We start from the raw sequence: 20,816 nt of genomic DNA, 5'->3' as shown, positions 1-20,816 counted from the left end.
CTGGTATTAAAAATAAATGGAGAACGTGGCTGGACAGAGTCCACAAACTCTCAGCTGCAGTTTCATAAGCACTTTAAGCCGATAGAACCGATTGTGGCTACTGAAACAAGTGGTCCTGCACTCCCCATCCATAATTTCTTGTGCGTGCCCAAGCACAACCTCTTATTTATACAAACATAAGCATTTATGTAGCTGGGATGAGAACTGCCCTGGGAAACTGCTGCAAGTTAAAGCTGATCACAATTAAAAACTATTAACCATGATTAAAACTAAGGAGTTAGCCTTAAACCCAATGCAGTCCACTGCATAGCCATGCAAGTGCTTGCACCGGCACAAAGAAGGAGGCAGCGTGCAGGCAGAAATAAACGGCAGAGAAAGGAAGACCTTCTTTTCACGGTAGTAACAACTTACACAAAGTTACACAAAAAAACAGTGAAACCACAGCACTGGAGAAGATGTTTCTCTGCCAGCTCTAAGGCTGCGTTAAGGGTGCATACAGTGGCGACTAGCCACCTAGGGAATGATTCACATCCAGCTGCCTTGGGAATGACTCACTGACTCGATGAGTCACTCCTCCGCTGGTGGACAGAGCCCACTGCCTATTATGTTGTCCGATACTATCTCCCTGTCTCCTAGTAGGGACTCATTCATCTGTCCTCAGCCATCTGCTGCTGCTCGTCCTATGCTTTCTATTGTAAGCTCATTGGGGCAGAGGGTATTTTCTGTTCTTCGTTTGGTTTCCTTGAAGTATTGCAATACCGGACTATAAGGCTCGGTAACATTGATGAGAAAATGTTTTAAACGACTGTTTAGTTTGCAACAATTTCTTCTAAATGTAAAAAAGAATATTGCAGGTAGTCAAATATTTACACGTGCCCGTACACCCCCTCCTCCCGGCAGACGCTTTCTCTCCTGTGTGGCACATACGGCTGCACATTCCCTCTCCAGTCACTCGCTCCTGCCACACACACACACGCATAAATAACTTCTTACTCCTCGGTCACACACGCACAGCTCCTTGAGGGGAAGAGAGGAGCGAGAATGACGTTTCACCAGCTACTAACAGACGGTAGAGAAAGCGCAGCGGGCAAGAGGCGTTAGGTGCAGAGGAACTACTGCAGCTCCGGCCCGGTTAGAGGCTTTATCCTCGGCCTTACTCCCTGCTACCCGCCTACTTGTTTCGGGGTTCGCCCCCGTGTCGTCCCTCGGCCATGTTCAGCCCTGCTTCCCCCCCCCCCCCCCCCCCGGGATCGCCCACTGACGACCACAGGCCGCGCTTCCCTCTCACCCCCGAGGGCGGCGCGGCGCGACCCGGGCACGGCCGCCCCACCGCGGCCCCGGCCCCGGCCCCGGCCCCGGCCCCGGCCCGCCGCCGCCCGCGCTCCCCTCTCCCGCTCCCGGCGGGCGGGCTGCAGTGGGTGGGACCAGAGGAACCGGCATATACCTCGACAGGCGTGAGCGCCCTCCTATGGGAAGCGGGGAAGGGCGGGCCCGAGCGGCGGCAGCCCAATGGCAGGCGCATGCGTGCTGCCGTTACCTGGGAGCTATAAAAGGGGCTGCGTGCGCACTAGCCCCTCGCTTACACAGTATGGCCGGCGACATTAGCTAGCGCTCGCTCAACGCTCTTCTCTGTAACAGGGGAACACACGGACTACAAGGAACCGAACCGAACCGCATCGCCTGCCCGCCCGCACCCCCGCTCGGACTGTAACCCTCTCACACACACGCTCACGCCGCATCCGCCGCCGCGCACTCCGGGTGGTTTTCGCTGGTTTAAAAAAAAAAAATTCCTCTCTTCTTCTTTTTTTTTTTTTTAAATTAATATTAAACAAATCCCCTAGAAGGTGAAACCCGCCCGGGAAGGACTGGGACCCCGGCGGCGGCAGCAGCGCGGCCCGTGCAGCAGCAAACGGTAGCGGCCGGAGGGCGGTAGTTTGGTTGTCGTTAAATTTCTGTGGTTGTTGGTTGCCGAGTTGTCTCACCATGAAGGAGAACGGTGCACACTTCTTCGAAGGGACCGAGAAGCTGTTGGAGGTGTGGTTCGCCCGGCAGCAGCCCGCGCAGCAGGAGCCGCACCAGAGCAAGGGGTCCGGCGATCTTCGCACCATACCCAGGTCCGTTAACGGTTGGGGAGAGGGGGGTGGGAAGGAGGAGGCGGTTGGGAGCGCTGCCCTCAACGGCCGGGAGGGCGGGAGGGGCCGGCGAATGGCCGGCCGCACGCCGGGCCCGGGTGTGGCGGCGGCGGCGGTGTGTGTGAGAGAGAGGAGCGGGGGGGGTGGGGGGGTGGTGGCGGTGCGCGGGCTGGCGGCAGCGCTGAGGGGAGGCTGGGTTCCGGGAGAGCCGTTGGTGGCAACGGCCGCGCGCGCGCGCGGCGGCGGCGGGCTCGGCCCCTGCGCGAGCTGTCGGCCTCCTTCCTCCCCCCCCCCCCCTTTTCCCTCAGTGACAGCCCCGGCCTCTTCTTCCCCCGTTTGCCGGCGCAACGCGGCAGCCGCGGGAGGGCAGGGGGTGACCTTCCCCTGCCCTCCGGAGACACCCCCCCCCCTCCGTTCCCGTCAGGGAGCCTCCCCTCGTCCCGGCGGCGGCGGCGAGGGGGGGAGGTGGCAGGTCCCCGGGGACGGCGCGGAAGCCCCGTTCCCTTGCCGCCACCTCGTGCAGCCCCGTGCGGTCCCTGCTGGCAACATGTGGTGGCGGCGGCGGGGAGAGGAAGAAGCCGGGCGTGGGGAGTTGCCCGGGGAGGCTGGATGGCGGAGTGTCGCAGTGCTGCTGGCGGCCGGGGGGGCACGGCAGCGGCGCCCACCCCTCCGCAGTTAAGCCCCCGCGCACACGGCAAGCCGCCTGCTTAGCGGCCGGCCCCCCTCGGAGGGAGAGCCGGCCGTGGGAGTCTTTTTACGGCGGGGCTTCGGGGTGGGAAGGCTCGGAAAATCCCTTGCCCGTTGGGACCGTAGCGCGGAAAGATGGGGGGGGGGGGGGTGGTAGGAATCTCGTTCCCCGCTCAGGGAAGCTGGGAAGGGGAAAAGGGGAGATCGGTCTTGCTGTCGCGACGAGGAGGGATGGTTCCCCCACATGGCGATCTCCGGCGCCGGGTGGGTTCACAGAGCGGCTCTCGGGGAGGGAAGGGGGCGGTACGCGGGAACCCTCCCCGTGTCTCCCCGCGGCGTGGTGGGCACCGGCGTGAGGCGGGCGGGGGGGGGGGAATGCCCCCCTCCCCCCCGCCCCGAAGTGTGGCTGGAGCCACGATTTACACGTGAGTCCCTTGGCTCCGCTCCCGGATCGCGCTGCCTCTTTTTTTTTTCTTCTTTTTTTTTTCTCTCCCCCATTGACAAGTTGAGGCCAATGAGAGCTGGGCGCCGCGAAGGGGTGGGCCCGCGCCTGTCACCCAATGGGCATGTGAAGAATGTGCTGGCGCTTCTTTCACTGCCACCCAGGGAGGGAGGAAGAAAGGCCCGAGGCCCGCACAGCTTCTCGCCTACACGTGTTTCGGACTCGGCCCTCTCGGGGAGCCCGGTGGGGAATGGGGGTTGTGTGTGTGTGCAGCTCTTTCCGCCCGCGGCTGAGGTTTGTACGTGCCTGTTCGGCCTTTGGGAGCGCAGGGGCTGATGGCCACCTGCCTGCCGTCAGGTCGCCTTTGAAACCGCGCGGGGCAGAGGTGTCTTTACTGTAGATCCCCAGTACAGTATTCTATAGGGGGGGCTGGCTGGAAGGACTTGCAACCATAAGGGGTCCAGCTGTAGATCTGTAAAAGATCATGTTCTGGCACAGGCATCCTGGAAGGGTCAGAAAATGGTAGCTGTGAGCTTGAAGTACGAAGCAAAATCTGCGTATGGACCCAGAACTGTGTACCCGTTTGCAGGGACACGGCAGGGTTGGTATGTAGATGTAATCAGCTGGCATAATTGAAAAAAGCAGGCTTGTCTTTAACCTTCAGGTTTGCCCTGTATGCTTTACTTCTGTCAGTAGTTTACTATCAGTATGGTAAACAGTTCAACTTTCCAGGTTCAGGTGGTAGCTGGAGGATCTGGTGTTTTCAGTGTATCCGGATCTGCTTGTGTCTATCACTGCTACCCAGTGGTCTTTGGTCAGGGAGCTTGGAGGAGAGCTTGTCATGATGTATTGAATCTGTGGAATATGTTAGTGACAGTAGAGTCTCCATTCAAAGGCATACTTAGCATATGCTAGTTGTCTTTTCCTTTGTTTTGGTATTTCTCAGAAAATTTCCTGTGTGTATATGTTGGTGGAGTTAGCTATCCAAAGATCTGAATTGCCAATGGGCAGATAACTCCCTTTCCTGAAATAGTGAACAGCCTGTTTTGTGCGTGCCTGTGTATATATATACACCACTAGCTCATGGGTAGTGGAAGCTTCATTTCTGCTGTGCCAGAAGCACAGCAGAATACATGGTTAGCTCTGACCGGTTGGTGTAATGGGGTAGCTTGCTCATGTAACTCTCTGACTTGTGAAGCTCTTTAGACCTTTTTGAGTAATGTGCTTAACATGGAAATCATCAGATGTGGTTATACAGTTCTTTGAGGTTTAGCGGTGTAGCAGATACCACAAGGTAATGACTTGTGTAGTTAATGTCCAGGCAATCCTGGAAGACTATTGCAAATCATAGCTGAAATACATGCAGATGATCTGAGTTATGTAGGCACTTAAGGTTTCCTGTCGTGTTTGACTTTAAATGTGAAAGATTCCAGAAGTACTCATTTGACTTTGCTTTAATATGCTGGTGTTGGAATATACAGATCTGGTTTAGAGATGGCATTCCGCAAATGCTTTCCTCATTGGCACAGTCATGCTCTCTACTGTTCTGTTTGTCAGCTCAGGCTCATGTTTACAAAACTGCAAGCTTAATTTTTAAAACTGCTCAAAAGCATTTAATGTAATTGCGAGGCAGGTACTGTGACAGTTCCTTTGTATGGTTTAGATATGGCTGTAAAGTTTTAATAGAGTAGATACAAACTGTTAACTGTTGAACATGTGGTCTTTAACACAGTTTCAGAGCTGTGAGCAAGCTTTGAAGGCCTCTGTGTTAATTGGCTCTTAATACAGGATGTTAATTGAAGCCGTGTACTTTTTTGGTAGAAAGGTGTGACATGTCTGAAAATTGCTGTTAACCTCTGTTAACCTGTATCCAGGAGTAATTATCAGTGATACTGTGTTGCTAGGATGAAATGATGTTCTACAACCATTCTCTTTTAGAAAATTGTCAGAATTAAATTATTTATTACAGTTGATGTATTTGGAATTTTTTAATTTGCATCTAATACACCCCACTATGCTAATCCTGTAAAGGCAATTGAATAAACTAGTTTACTGAACAGAACTTGAAATTAAAGCTGAAACTGTAGAACGATAACGAAATTAGAATCAAGTTGCAAACCAGTTGAGCTTGCCTTTTGTATTGTAATACCTGCTTAGTAGTGAAATGCAAGCCATTCATCTACTGAATGACTAAGCTGGTGTGCAAAGCTAAAAATTTCCACGTTGTGTGTGCTTGCTAGGGATTAGATATTTTAAACTCTTTGATGGGTATCACCACTGAAAAAAGGGAAAAAAGTTGAACTATGCAGTTAAGAATTTTGTCACTTTTTTTTCCTCCTGTGTGCAAGCCTGCTTTCTAGAGAAGAGTTTGGATAGGTGTAAAGAATTTCAGGAAAGATCTATACTTATTGTTTTAATACATCCGGTAGAGGTCCCAGCTAAAAACTTACAAGTGTTGGACATGGGCTTTACTTTGCTGTTAAGATTTGGGGGGAGGGGGGTGGGGGTGGTTGTTGTTCATTTGCTAATCAATTCTGCGAAAAGGTCTTGTGGTGAAAATGGTGGCAAGCATCTGAAGATGCCTATCCTACTCATATTCAAAAGTGGAATGAAGTTAACATTTTTGTGGTCTTGAAATAATTTGCTTTAACTTTAGTGCTTGTTCTCACTATGGTTTGTGAAGCATGCTTTTTAAAAATAGCCTTAAACTACGTATTAAAAGAGGAGGGTTTGCTGAAAACATGCTGTGAGCCCTGGAATTCTGTGGTGACTGAGTAGTGCATTCACTATCCCTGCAGTAAAATAAGCTGTTTATTCCTTCAGATGATGTGCAACTAATGCATTTCCCATCTCAAGGCTTATCATGATCTTGAATGTACGGAAGTGTGAAACCGTAGGTTAATGATGCAAGTATTAAGAGTCCATATCTCAAGCGTTCAACCCTGAAGAATACTCTGAAATTAAGCTTGTTTATGGACCTTTAATGTGCTTCCTATTTGTCTGTAGTATGTGGACACACAAGAAACTGGAGAAAAAACAGTGTGGTAGTGATCAATGTGGAGTGACACTGATATGATGAGATTCTCACCTTGTGCTATGTGAATACTTCTAAGCACCAATACAGTCGAGCATCTGATATGAGTCCTGTAAATACTTGCTTGGTACTGCACCCTATAGCCTGACTCCACTCACTGCTGCAGTGCCGCTGCACTTCTACCCCTTCCCCCAGTCCTTAGGACCACAGCAGTGTTATCTACCTGTTTTCTCAAAGAGTGAAGGTACAAGGAGGCTGGGCCATGAGCCCTCTTCTGCTCTTAATCCTGCAGTGTTTCGGAACAGTGTAGACCTATGCTGTGTGGAGACTGGGAAGAAGGCAGTGGTAGGCAGGATTGTGCCAGGACTTCTGTCACTGTGTATTCACTGAGCTTTTTTGCATGGAGATGAAAGGTAATCTAGAGAACTTCATGTAATAATTCAGTCTTCCCCTCATCAAAATACTCATAAACTAGATTTTAGCACACAAGTTCAAGATTACAGATAAAATATGTTTGCTTGTAACTCTCAATCATAATTAAAGAATGGTTTCACACAAAGGAAACAAGCCCTTTTACACTCTACTACTGACTGTGGTACTGCTTGTGGGAAGTTAAGACTGATGTTGAAGGCTTTTTGATTTTTTTCCTACCTTACCACTGAAACTACTAAATAATTTGGTTAGTCCCTTTCTGTCAAAGATCTGGTCGCTTAGTGAGACTCCACAGAACACCCTATTAAAATAGGTAGCTACTGGTATATTCTTAAACGGCCTTTCCTAATGGCTGTTTACTCAGCCAGGAGAACAAGAAGATTTGAGGCTTATGGTAGATACTGGCTGCCTTACCGCATGTTCCTTCTGGAGAAGGTTACACTCAAACTTGCCCTGAATGTTGCCTATAAGGCTTGTTGAAGCCCTGATGTGCCTGTTGGGGCTCATGCTTCCTTAAACATCTTGGGTGTCAGGTATGTCTTGTCCTTTGATATGACAGACTTAGGAACACCCATTGAATATCTTTGGATGTAAGGGACGGAGTCACCATTCCATGTATACTGCTGTAACTGCAATAATGATAAGAGGCCTGCAACAGGTGAAATATGCAGCCTTTAAAGGACTGTCTGTGGCCATCTTTGTGCCATTGCTGAAGTATCTTGATGTCATTTGGGAATGATTCTCTTCAGTAGTTGGCTCAGGACCTTCTAGGTACGAAGTATTTTGTGGGGAGTACTGCTTGGAATCGCTTTTGATGTGGATGCAGTTTTTCCATTCAGGTGCCTGTCTTTAATTCAAGATTAAGTGCATGTCCCTGGAGAGTTTCTTAAGTTTAAGATAAGGGAGATGCAGACAGTCTTTCTGTATATCTATTTCAGAGCATATAGAGGGTGTGTGGGTTTTGTGCACTCCACAGATACTGCTGAAGTAAAATTATCGAGTTGCCAGTGCCTTGTGTCAAAACTCAGGGTATGAACGTAGTTCTGTGTTAAACAGCAATTTATAAACTAAGTTATAGTTCTAATAGGAAATAATTCATATGCAGCTGTCTGCAGAGAAATACACCAGCTGCTAGGAGGTGCTTTAAAAAGCTTGTGATTTTTGTGTAGTTGGTCTGTACTGTATCTGCCTGTTTCAGGATGCTTGAAACTGATGTTGCAACTCTGCTGAGACTGACACTTAGCCAGCTTCCACGTGCCTGGGCTACATCTCCTCTGCATGGGCAGCTTAGACAAGGCATTAAGTTTGACTGTTCTGGATCATGGTATTGGTAGGAATGTGCCTACTTAACTGTAGCCAGCTAATGAGGTAACTGATATATCTATTGGCTCCTAGAAATACTTAGTAGGTAACAGGTGAGGGAATGAAAGGTTGCTCTGCAGTTGAATGCTTGATTTTAAAACAAGGTCTTACAGTAAAGTACAAGATTAAAATGGTTATTACTTTGAATGCTACGGACTTGTCAGCTGTTCCATGTTAAAAGCTATGCAAGAGTATGTATAGAGCTTAAGCTGTCTTTAGGAGTTTTGTAGCATTTCTTTCCTAAGAATTCCTGCCCTACTGCAAAACAACTTTTCTTCCCAGTGTTGTCTGGGCTGTGTTAGCAAGGTAGTGTTACTGGGGTGGTGGGATGGTATGCCTGTGGAGGCTGTTAATTGCTGATAGGAACAAGTTCTTGATGTAGTTCTTTCTCTTCAAATTGCTGCTATCCCCTTCTCAGTTGACCTGAAATAGCAGTATGGTGCTACTGCCTGATATACTTGACTCCTGTTTTAAGAACCTGTTTTACCCCTGAAGGTAAAGGCTCAGAATAGGCTGATAACTTGCATTCAAAACTATGGCTTTATCTGGCAAGGAAAACTTGATTCATAGCTTATTCTTTATTTCTCAGAAACATGAAATAACAAACATAATGGAACTTGGTTGGGAGGGACTGTTGACTATTCATTTCATTACACACTTTTAAGCATACTTCCTAAAAATAAAGAAGAATACTTCTCAGTTCTGATAGGTTTTCTGTACTGACATACCTGGGTGGCAGTTTGAATGGAAGTTATTTGCACTCTGGTAACAAGTCTGTGCTGATAAGGCACTAAACATTGCAACACAGGTGTAGGAGTAGATTGCTAAACTTTTTTCTTTTGGCATGTTCTGCTAGTCAAGTATAGAACAAGTAGCTTTCTACCATTCAAGCATGGACAGTTTTTCACACTTGAGTAGATGTATTCCATTTTCATTTGGTATTCTCTGAGCATGTGCAGCCATTTAAGATGCATGGTGCTTGCCCATTGGAGAAACTATTTTGACTTTCAGTAGGTGGCAGTTATTTGAAATTTCAGAAACAGGATCTTACAGCTTTGGAATGAAGTGGGTAATAAGCCTACAAAACAGTGAGGAGTTGGTCCCAAATGCATTTTCAGTTTGGAGTTCCAATGGATGCAGGTCTGCTGCAGAACTTAGCTACCAATGATTCCCATGCATCATATTCTAGTATGCTTGGCTTGAGTATAGGAAAGCAGTTTCCAAAGTGTTTAGGATTGTCCTGGTGTCTGGCTATGGGAAATAATTTAGGAAATAGTAATGCAATCCACATACTTCCCATTGAAAGGGGAATTTTGAAGAGCAGAAATATGTGATAGCATTTTATTGAGAATTAGTCTCTTTGGATTCCCCTTTTTCAGTTGGAGGCTTTGTTTCCCAGTTAAAACTTCACTTAAGTTATGAAATAAGTAATGTTCTCAAGTATATTGCAGCTACCAACTTTGAGGTTTTCTACTTGACAAAATAAAATGGGATTAGCTGCAATACATGTACTGATAACCATTGAAATACTATTTTTGAGGTGGACTTTTTGTTTCTATGTTAAGTGGGGGTAGACATTGCTTGTCTCTAGTAACAAATAATTGGAGATTAAAGAAAAGGAAGAAATGCAAGAGTTAGACTTCTAGTGTACTCGGTCTACTTGGTACAAAGTAGTCCCAGATGTTCTTCCTTAGCTCTGCTTTAAACAATGGAAAATGTCAAACACTAAGGTCATCTTGTTTAAATAGATTATATTGAGTTCAAATCCAGCATGTTAGTGGCCTTTCTGTACTTTTCTAGCTTAACTTTAAAATGCCTATAGGTATAGGCCAGTATCTCTGCAAAACTTCTCCTTAATGTGGCCAAGTCTCATCATGGGTGCTGCAGCCCTTTGTTAGTCTATTTTATGTATGCTTCTGGATCAAGCCCAACATCTTGTATGTTTCTCAACTTGTAGGCTTTTTTCCTTAATGCTACTTTAATCAGATCAATTGATGAACTTATTCTTCCTGTAAAGGCCGAATGCATGAACATTTAGCATATGCTTAGCTATGGTTTCTGCAGTGAAAAAGAATTGAGCAATGTTTTAACATGGAAAGGTCTTGCACAACTGCAGATTTCAGCTGTAGTACCTAAATACCGATGATAGTACTAACAAGTGTAACTAGGGACTTTCTTTGCATGGTAGGCTTTGGACTTAACATGCAGTATTGTGTTGTTGGTAGTATGCTGTACTGATTCTTCATTGTTGGACTACTTGAACACCAAAATTGTTACATCTTCCTCTGCTGATACCTGATTGAAACTTAAATGAGCCATTTTCCTGAAATGTGTGTGCAGAACTGCACTACAGTGATACTTAAAGAAAATTCTCGCTTGTCTACATTAACTGTCTGACCAGGTAAGAAGCTTGTGAAGGCTGAGATGTGTGCTCTTGCAAAGCCTAAAGTTACATACCCATTAATACTTAGACAAGTACAAAATCAGATTTGTAGTAATGTACAAATAGAGTTACTACAGCTCAACATCAGGTGGTGTAATGGAACTCTGCCTCAGCTTTCATAAATGCTATGTCAGACGCTGGGTGTTTTCTTTAATGGCAGATAAAATATCATCAGTAGTGGTGCTGGAACGATTTGAACAAATTAACACATTACCTAGTTCAATTTACAGGAAGAGTATAACAATGTTAGAGGGAAGATACTAAGTCTGGCAAATCTATGCAGATGTGCTGTAGCTTCCAGAAAAAAATAAATGCTTCAGTCCTCAGCAAAATAGCATGATTGTCTAGGAGCATTTAAAAACAGGTATAATATAAACTATTTCACTCTTTGCATTTACCAAGTTTTTCAAAGATGAGCAGGCACTTGCATTTTTATATAATCCTGAGTATCCGGAACAGAGCTAAACCTAGTCAATGATACAAATGTAGAGCTTAATAAATGTGTGGGATTTTGAGCATTAAACACAAGCTGTTTTTTTTAATTTGACACGCAGATTTGGGTGGTTTGTGCTGTCATGTCTATAGTTGCAGGAGAGTATTTCATCAAGGCTCACTGACTGGGGTGGTAGGGAAGACATCACTTTGATTTTAAGCGTCCAGTTATATCACTGAGTTCATGAACTTGTTCAGATGTGCACTTAATTATGAGGAATTTTAAGATGCATAGGATTCTCTTAAACTCATTTTTAATAGCTTCAGTCTCACCTAAAAGGAGGCTATAGTGTGAGTCTAAGTTAAGTATGTTCTGGTTGACTCCTGTACAAATATACTGGTTTAGTGTAATGTACACTTTAAAAGGGAAAATCCTCAAGTATTAGTACTAAAGGTACAGAATTCAATTTCAGGAGGTGTTTTCAAGTGAGAGAGAAATTAAGGCATTAATTTGCTGGGGTGTTTAGAGAAGCAAAGAACATCTGGATATTTTAGTTACATGTACAGCAGAATCTAAAGCTTCAACTTTGCAAACTGACCAGTTTTCTAAGGGGAAAGATTTGTGGCTGCTGGAGGAACCCTGCTGGTAGAATTAACAGCGTGTCCTCGGTCCTGAAGTACAACTACAGAGCTTTTGCAGTGTTAGTAAAGGGAGAGAGCTCTGACTCCTGAGGAGGGATTAGGCTGACAGTTACATGAGCATCTGAGCCAGTCTTAACAGCTTGCTTGGTGATGAAAAAATTGCTATTCTTTTGTGCTCCCAGCTGTGTAGTGTCCTGTAGTTGTTCCAGCTCTACTTCAGGAAGCTGTATCTGTTCTTGTCTGCTTTATAGAAAACTTGACTATATTGGATTCTACTAATCTGGTGTACATGCAAGACTGAAGGGACAACCAAAGTGTTTTGCAAGTCTGTTACTTCTCATGAGTAGCTGGAAGTCTTTGGGCTTAATTTGAGCCCTTTGATTTTTCAGTTTCTTAATAAAATTCCTTGTAGAATGAGTAATGATGATAAAGAATTGAAATATTAAACTTCTACCACTATACTGAAATCTAGCACTGTAGCTTCAACTTGCATTATATGAGAATAGTTCAGTTTATTTTCTTGATAGTGTAATATTCCAGATGATTTGCTATAAGTCCTCTGTATATTCTAGAGGTAGAAGGAATTCTGTGATCCTGATTGATCAAAGAGGAATTCAGGTCATTGAGATGTATTTAGTTTTTAGGGCTGGTTTTCAATAAAATTATGAATTTGACTCTAAGCTGGACAAACAAAACATGTTAATGTAACTTGCTGGTTTATTACTCTAGTAGTTGCCAATGACTACTGTGATTGAAGTACATGAAGATTCAACCTAAAGTATACCTTCAGTTATAACAATGAATTTTATCTTACTATGTGTGGGATGCATATGCAGGACTTAGGGTTATCCTGACTTGCCTAGTGAGAAGCTTGGTGTTGCTGTTTGACGATTATCCTTGTGCAGCAGGTTACACTAACAGATCTTGAGGAATACTTAGCCATTGGGAGCTAAGAATTAGATATTACTCTATTGTGATAGACAGTTCCTATATAAAAAGTCTTTGCCTTTCTTGCTGTCAGATCCAGCAACTCAAGACAAGAGCTATAGTCTTGTTTGGGCTATACTTTTTATCCAGAGTTCCAGAAAGCTTCAGTTTAAGCTGTTTGTGCTCTTATAATTTCTTCACAGGATTGAGTGGGACAAACTTCTGGAGAATGTGCATTGTTTGATCATAAGTGTGACAAAAACTGACAAGCAGGAAGCTTATGTACTCAGGTAAGCTTACTCTTTTAGTCTCGAAGAGGTAGAAAAGTTAAAGCTGTCATACGGGATCCACTTGGCTGAGAATCCAGTCTTGGGTTAAGATCCTGCTGTTCATGACTACAGCTTGCAGGTGTCTGTTAATCATAGTACTGTCATGCTTCTGTTCTGTGGTGGAAATGTCTTCATAGTTGTCACTGTTTGTCTTTTTAACTAAAAGGATTAAGGACAGAGCTTTGGTGTTTCTGCACCTGATCACTGAATTTTGTCCAGGGGTAAATAAGTCTCCCTAATTAAGAGGTTTAGGATGACTTCAGCAGAATAGTGCATGTAGGTGTCACTTTTAGATCAGCAAAAACTGTACCAATAATTTGGCTTTAACTCCAGATAATGCAATCAAGGGAGCAACTCTTGCAGCCGAGCTAAGGGCATCTGTAAAAATGTAGCTTTCCTGAAATCTTGGAATTTTTGTGTTGTGCAGCAGTTAGTTGTAAGGACGCTACTTCTGCCATGTGTTTTTCATCTTGCAGAATACTTTCATGCTTTCTCTACATGAACTTTACGGACACATCAATGTTCTCTGTTTTACTTCAGATTACAAAAACTGAAGCTTTTATACTCTGAAAGACTGCCTTGAGGGCAAGGCTGGGCTAAAAGCAAGCTAGTCAAACTGTGCTGAAGTCTTGTTTCTGCAAGCTTCATATATTTAAAACAAAATTCTGAAAAGAATGTAACTAGTTACAACTGTATCCTGGATGAGACATAATGTTGACTTTGAATTCTTAAACAGCATTCCAAACTGAGTTAGTTAAGCTAGACTTTTATTCCAATTGTTCAGTTACTTGGTGAGAAGATACTTGTTATACATGTTCGTGTTCTGGATGTAGTATCAATGCTTATATCCAGTTCAGAGGGACTGTAGTTAAGTATCTGACTTACAGAAATTAACTATACATAAACTTTATCTTATGTATAAGGCATATCATATAGCTGTGCCTCTACTCTCATTATGAGACTTCCTGTTCCTGTGGACAGGTGCTGATTTACCACTTCCCAGTAGTCAGCTTTCTTAGAACATGCAGCGAGACAATTTATGAAAATCTGTTAAGGCTTTTGTTTTTTGAGTTCACTTACTCATAGGCTTTATTTCAGCTGAGAAAGTCTGATCTCAAGTTTGACCCTGTTCTGTGTTTGGGTTAAGAAATTAAATGGCATGTCGATGTTGTGTACCCATTTCACAGCATGTTAGTATTTATCGAATAGATTGAGTATATGTAATGCATGTAGTACCTCTTTTCCTGTAGAGCGGTAGCTGCGTATTATCACGCTTGCAGCAGGTATTTGTTCTGGGAAACTGTAACAGCTCTCAAATGTTAGCTGAAATCTATTGGTCTGATCCATTTGCCAAGCATGTTTATGCACCATATGCTGAATGTTCACTTACAGTAATGCATTTGGTTGGGATAAGAACCAAGATCTAACCATTCTCTCCTGGCTTGTTTTATATAGAGCACTTAATATATTTTTGACACATCTTTTTTTACAGTGAGAGTAGCATGTTTGTCTCCAAGAGACGTTTCATTTTGAAGACGTGTGGTACCACCCTCTTACTGCAAGCACTGGTTCCCCTGTTGGAGCTTGCTAGGGAGTACAGTGGGTTTGACTCAATTCAGGTAAGGTGCCAAAAATGCTGCATCTTCCTTAGAATGCACAAAAAGCTTTTTACAAAAAAGCTTTTATTTCCAACTCCCTGATTTTAAATATTCTGAAACTTCCTCTGCCATTTATGTATGCTTCCCATAATGGGAAGATTGTAATATAAGATTGCTTGCTCTGATGTAGGATTTAGCCTTCTATTTGCCTCAAAGGATGTTAACTTAAAAATGCTATTGTGCTGAGTTAAGGTTACTTAAGGGTGAAAGACTTCCATGTCCATGTTGTCAGTGCTGAAGTCACAGATGTTTTCTTGTGGAAAACAAATTTGGAAGTAAGCTGTCTCCTGTAGCTTACAAATTAAGCTAAATTATGTCCTGTGAAAGCTTATAATAATAAATGCTTGCATTTTTCTAGGTTTTTAGATTCAAGGTGGATGGATATGTTCAATATCTAAGATGTACCTTTATTTTTTTCAGAGCTTCTTTTATTCACGTAAGAATTTCATGAAGCCTTCCCACCAGGAGTACCCACATAGGAATTTCCAGGAAGAAGTAGAGTTTCTTAACGAAATTTTCCCAAGTAAGTTTGTGCAACTTCACTGAAGTTGCACAGCATGTGTGAAGTGTTGATGTGAAGCGAGATGTGACAAGTGGTACAATACATACAGGCTGCAGGGCCATTCATTCAGCAGTTGTTGCAGTTCTGCAGCCAGCATGAGCTTTGGCTGCATGAAAATCAAAAGCTATAAGTACTTATTTTCTGAATTTCTGACACTAATTTGCCAAGATCAATTTAAATCATACTAAGCTTGACACTTGGCACCTTGTCTTAACTGAGGTCATCTTCAGACTTCCAAATGGAGTGTAGTCAGTCTGCAGAATCCAGCTCTCACCCTAAAAGCCACCTCATTAAAAAGGTAAGATAGTAATATAGGGTAACTAATAAACTGAAGGAAAACACAAGCTTTTCTCAGGAAAGTCACTGCACTAAAGCTTGAATTTAAACATTTATTAAAAATCTAAATCCTACAAGAATAACCCTGAATTTTAACTACTGGCAGAAAAGTTTTTTGAAGGAACGTGCAAGCTGTAGTACTTATCCAAGTTATTTGAAAATAAATGCTAATTGTAAATTCATTAAAGAGATGCTTAAGAGTACTGTGGTTTCTGTCTGTGCATAGCTAAAGCTGTAATCTGAATTCCCTGCTAGTAGGCTCTGAACTGGGGTGTCCAGACCACCTTCTGAGGGAGCCCCTTTTTTCTGATTATTGGTTTACATTCCTGAAGTTAAATGCCTGGTTATTTGATACAGATGCTGACTGTATCAGTGAACCTCTTGGTGTTCTGTGAAAGACTTCTACTGTCTTAAGAGATAAGCTTAATTTCATATTTTACATAAAGGAGCAGCTGTGCTACACTAACTGGAGACTTTTTGTCTTGTCTAGATGGAGCAGCTTATTGCATGGGGCGTATGAATTCTGATTGCTGGTATGTATGTGAAGACTTAGAAATCTTTGGGGTATACAGTAGAACTTGGTGCTGCTAATATTTATTGCACATGTGATTTGTACTTTATATAGGTACCTGTACACCCTGGATTTCCCAGAGAGTCGGATATCCAATCAGCCTGATCAGACACTGGAAATTCTGATGAGTGAGCTTGACCCAGTAGTTATGGACCAGTTCTACATGAAAGATGGTGTTACTGCAAATGATGTCACTCGTGTATGTTCGCTTGAAAACTAAGCGGGTTTGGGAATGGTGGAAATTGGGCAGCAAAATGCTTCAGTTACCATTTAATACAAGGTTTATTTTGTGGTAGGAAAGATCTGGTAGAAAATGTCAGGTTAAAGTTTTGGGTGTAAAATGGATTTAACTTTAGAATGGTTTGGGGACTATAACTTCACATTTTCAATGCCCCTGCTTTAATCTATTGAAAGGAGCAATTTGCAGTGCTTTGGGTGATTGGAAGCTTGTCCTCTGAAAAATGGAGGAATGGGAGTGAAAACACAGCTGAGTAACTTCCACTGAAGGATGGAGATTACAGGGAGTAAGACTTAGGCTGAAGATAATGAATGCCAAGGGAATATAGGTATCAATTAAGATTAAATCATGGAGCCATTTGGATAGTTTGGAAGGGGTGGATTTAAGGTCTGAGCATAGCTTGATGGTTTTGCTTCCTTTTCTCCTTTTTCCAAATGGGAAAGTCCTGTGACATGAACAAGTTTCTCTGACAAGTACATTGACTTCAGCTGGTTTTCCACCTTAGGCTTTGATTCTTGTGCTGTATTGCTATTGAGATTTGGCTGTAGCTGAAGTACTGTGTGGGAAATCAAAGTGTTTGGGGGATGCTTCATTCTAGAGTATAAAGAATTATATTCTTATTCTGGAGTAAATGTAAACAGCCTTCACTTTGTGGATACTGGTTGAACAGGAAGTCCATTTTCTGTTTTAGTTGCAGAAGCAATTATGTTTTAGGATTCTAAGCTGTTCCCTTGTCTTGGAGATATGTGGCTTGGTTCTGTAAGAGGCAACTTAACTGGTAACTTGCATGCAACTTGGCACTCAGTCACTTACTTGGAAAGTGACAGGATGCAAAGTAAATTCGTCTACAGTGGTACAGATTATCAGACTGACTTGTTACTGGGAAAATTCTGGTGTCCTGTCCCCTAAACTGCTGTTCATTCTGCCTCTGAGTTAAATGTAAACAAGTGTAAGGATGCATGATAAACTGAGTGGTGTAATTTTAACTTCTGTTTCAGATGAGTGGAATTCGTGACCTGATACCAGGTTCTGTTATTGATGCTACAATGTTCAATCCTTGTGGGTATTCAATGAATGGGATGAAATCGGATGTAAGTTTTACACTTATTGGTAATTAATGTTAAAATAAATTTTAACTATTTGGCAGTAATACTATATTTAAATTTTTTCAGGGAACTTACTGGACTATTCACATCACTCCAGAACCAGAGTTTTCTTACGTTAGTTTTGAAACAAACATAAGTCAGACCTCTTATGATGACCTGATTAGAAAAGTTGTAGAGGTTTTCAAGCCAGGAAAATTTGTGACAACCCTCTTTGTTAATCAGGTGAGTTTTCTTGCATTAGCTTGTCAGGTCCTGAAATGTGTACAGACAAAGCAAGGCTAGAGTTTTTTTACTGGAGTGCTAGTAGTTTCCAGTTTGCCTCTATATTTAGATGGTAGTTTCTTTGCAAAGCAAAAATACTCTCTAGTATTGCTTTGGCATGTACTAAATCTGATCTTCAGGAAACTTAAGAAATACTAAGATAAGGCAGCCCAATCTCAGTATTCTAATGACTTCCTATGTAGTTCTGTATAGGCATACCTTCTTGCTGTGGCATTTTTCTGGATTTGGCTGCAGCTGTCAGTTGTAGAAGTGCTGCTGTTAATGGTGATGCTGCCAGCTAATCATAGAATCATAGAATGGTTTGGGTTGGAAGGAATCTTTAAAGATCACCTAGTTCCAACCCCCCTGCCATGGGCAGGGACACCTTCCGCTAGACCAGGTTGCTCCAAGCCCCATCCAGCCTGGCTTTGAACACTGCCAGGGATGGGGCAGCCACGACCTCTCTGGGCAATCCCAGTGCCTCACCACCCTCACAGTGAAGAACTTCTTCCTTACATCTGACCTAAATCTGCCCTCTTTCAGTTTAAAGCCATTACCCTTTGTCCTATCACTACATGCCCTTGCAAAAAGTCCTTCTCTGGTTTTCTTGTTGGCCCTCTTTAGGTACTGGAAGGCTGCTATAAGGTCTCCCTAGAGCCTTCTCTTCTCCAGGCTGAACAACCCCAACTCTCGGCCTGTCTTCACAGGACGGGTGCTCCATCCCCCATAATTGTTCATAGAAAAGCGGGATGATATATAGGGAGCAGAATTGTTGCTTAGGATTGAAACTTCCTGCAGCACTATCAGGCAGAGGTTTGAAGCATGTTGGTAATAATATCACAAGAACCACACAAAATACCTACTGTGCTAGTCCATCTCTAAATCCTAAGTTTAAAACAGTAACTTTCCCTTTTTTGTTTTCTAGAGCTCTAAATGTCGTACAGTGTTTTCTTCTGCCCAGAAGATTGAAGGGTTTAAACGTCTTGATCACCAGATTGCCCAATTCAGTGATTATAATTTTGTTTTTACCAGTTTTACAAAAAATCGCCAGCAACAGCACAGTTGATTAAGAATGAAGAAAAAGCGCAAAAAGAAATCCCATATAGAAGGTGGTGGTTGCTTTCTAGTTAATGATTCAGGGGGCCATGCTTTCCACTCCCACCACCTTGTAGTTGTGGAAAGCCCTAGGTGTAATCATAGTATAACCATTTTGAATTGTATGCATTATTATATCAAGGAGTTAGATATCTTGCATGAATGCTCTCTTCTGTGTTTAGGTACTCTATGCCACTCTTGCTGTGAAATTGAAGTGCATGTAGAAAAATCTTACTGTATGAAACTTTACAACACTTGTAAAAATGATTCAGGTAGAATTACACACAGTATAGTTTTTCTCCAGGTATCACCAAAAATTCCCCACAGACAAGGCTTTCGTCCTCATTAGACTTTAGCCTCAACCTACTCACTGGGGACAGTTCTCTGTTAAAGTGTTGCTTTTTTTTTTTCATCTATGTTGTGATTTCAGTCTAAAACAGTTTTTGACAAACTTTTATGATTTCTAATGAAACTGATTCCGAATTAACACTTTCATGTTTGGAGAAGGTTCTTAAAACAGTTACAAATTGTTTTGCTACTACAGGTGGTGGTTGATTTATTTCTAAATCAGACTGACTTTTCATGCTCTAATAAAGCTTATAGGAATTTGCTCAGCTATACTGTAGCACTGGGCTAATGCATTGGTCTTTCACCTTTAGAAACTTGGGTATTGGTACTAATGCAGGTTAAATTTCATCTTACCCTAATGCTCATTTATCTGTACACATCCCCAAGCTGTCACGCTGCTACACAGTGGCGGAATTTGAAGAAGGTCCAAGGCTTGATAGGGGAAGAGCTGAGTCAGGATGCAAGTGCTTTGGCATAGTTGTGTGACAGCTTTGCAAAGTGCAAGTTCATATTGGCACCAGACATTTTCTTTCCTAATCACCAATTATGTCAGACTAAGAAGCTGGTGCTCTTGAGCACTGGCAGATAGACCTAGTGAAGGTGTGGAATTTGCCAGTCTGGGTGTGTTGATTGGTTTGGATTATTCTCAGTAAAACCTGTGACCTACCACTTCCAACTGTAAAGAGTGCTTCTAAACTGGTCCAGTGTCACTTCATTTTGTTGTTCCAAGCAAAGCTAATGCCTCTATCTTGTGACAGTCCTGTGACATTGTTGTGCATGTGACTTATGTTGTATTTGAGTGTTGTGACTTCATCTGTTTTTTCCTCCTGAGGTGGTTCCGCTTACTGTGACTTGAGGGCATTAAGTGAAGGCATAGAACAAGAACTGTCTGGGACACCTGGACAGAAGTGAAGTAGAATGCTATTCATAGAGCATGAATAAGTGTGTAATTCAAAGTCACTTTAATGGGTATTGACTAAAATGCAGGCTTTAAAGAGCTGGCACACTTTCAGCTATGTTTGCAAATACTGAGATTTTAGCAGCTGTGAGACCAGCATGTTATCTATGAAATTGAGATTATTCCCCCCCCTCTTGTCCTTGCAATGTTTTGACTCTTTCTGGTTTGACGCAATGGTTTTTTGTTCCTTCTGTATTTATAAATGAAGCACTTTTTCAGTGCTTCTAAACTAAAGTCTGCTTGGTTAGAAATCAAGTGGTTGGAACACTTTGATTTTTTTTTATTTTAAGCATATTGTTGATGTTCTTTACCAATGTTATCAATTACATGCTGTAAATGGCACTAATGCTTTTTGGTGTTAATATTGAGGACCAATATTTCAGTGGGTTTTTTTTGTCCTTAAACGTTGTCCCAACTGACCTGACATTTGTTGGCTTGAGGTCCTTTAAGTAGACTGAAGATCCCTTTTCAAATAATACCGAAATACACATTTTACAAATAGAAGCATAAGCCTCAGCTATAAAAATGAAAGCTGTTGAATGGGTTACTGAACTATCTAGGGTGATCAGGATGGGGGGAGTATGGTGTTTATAATTTCTGTGGTGTTAGACTTTGATCATTTAAAAATATCTGTACCACAACTTAATGCTTCAATAAAAGTTCGCTTAAATTGTTTGTAGTGATGATCCAGCAATTCTATCCTTCACACTCTTCGTGCTTTTTGGTACCAAATGGCTTAATTCTGAAATAGATTGGTGTTTCTTGTCCTAAGTTACTTTAAATTTACTTTGCTCTTGTAGGGGATGCATCTCAACTGTTAC

At 42.9% G+C, this 20,816-nt stretch overlaps 1 protein-coding gene across 1 annotated transcript; it reads left to right on the top strand.

Moving 5' to 3' along the window:
- Positions 1-1,567: 1,567 nt before the first annotated feature.
- On the top strand, positions 1,568-20,670 carry AMD1 (adenosylmethionine decarboxylase 1). The gene is made up of 9 exons (XM_069805080.1): positions 1,568-2,114; positions 12,737-12,823; positions 14,355-14,481; positions 14,941-15,043; positions 15,909-15,951; positions 16,044-16,188; positions 17,226-17,318; positions 17,400-17,555; positions 18,520-20,670. Exons 1-9 carry the CDS (start codon positions 1,984-1,986, stop codon positions 18,658-18,660), a joined length of 1,026 nt encoding a protein of 341 aa, XP_069661181.1. The 5' UTR covers positions 1,568-1,983; the 3' UTR covers positions 18,661-20,670.
- The last annotated feature ends 146 nt before the right edge of the window (positions 20,671-20,816 follow it).

The sequence above is a fragment of the Haliaeetus albicilla genome, chromosome 17, assembly GCF_947461875.1.
Source record: "Haliaeetus albicilla chromosome 17, bHalAlb1.1, whole genome shotgun sequence".
In the NCBI taxonomy this organism is placed as follows: Eukaryota; Metazoa; Chordata; class Aves; order Accipitriformes; family Accipitridae; genus Haliaeetus; species Haliaeetus albicilla.
This window is presented reverse-complemented; position numbering and strand designations above follow the sequence as displayed.

Excerpts from the sequence above, each read along its gene's own strand:
- AMD1 (XM_069805080.1), top strand. The coding sequence starts at position 1,984 with ATGAAGGAGAACGGTGCACACTTCTTCGAAGGGACCGAGAAGCTGTTG. Across the intron at positions 2,115-12,736 it reads GATCTTCGCACCATACCCAG|GATTGAGTGGGACAAACTTC; the intron begins GTCCGTTAACGG and ends ATTTCTTCACAG. Across the intron at positions 15,044-15,908 it reads TCTTAACGAAATTTTCCCAA|ATGGAGCAGCTTATTGCATG; the intron begins GTAAGTTTGTGC and ends TGTCTTGTCTAG.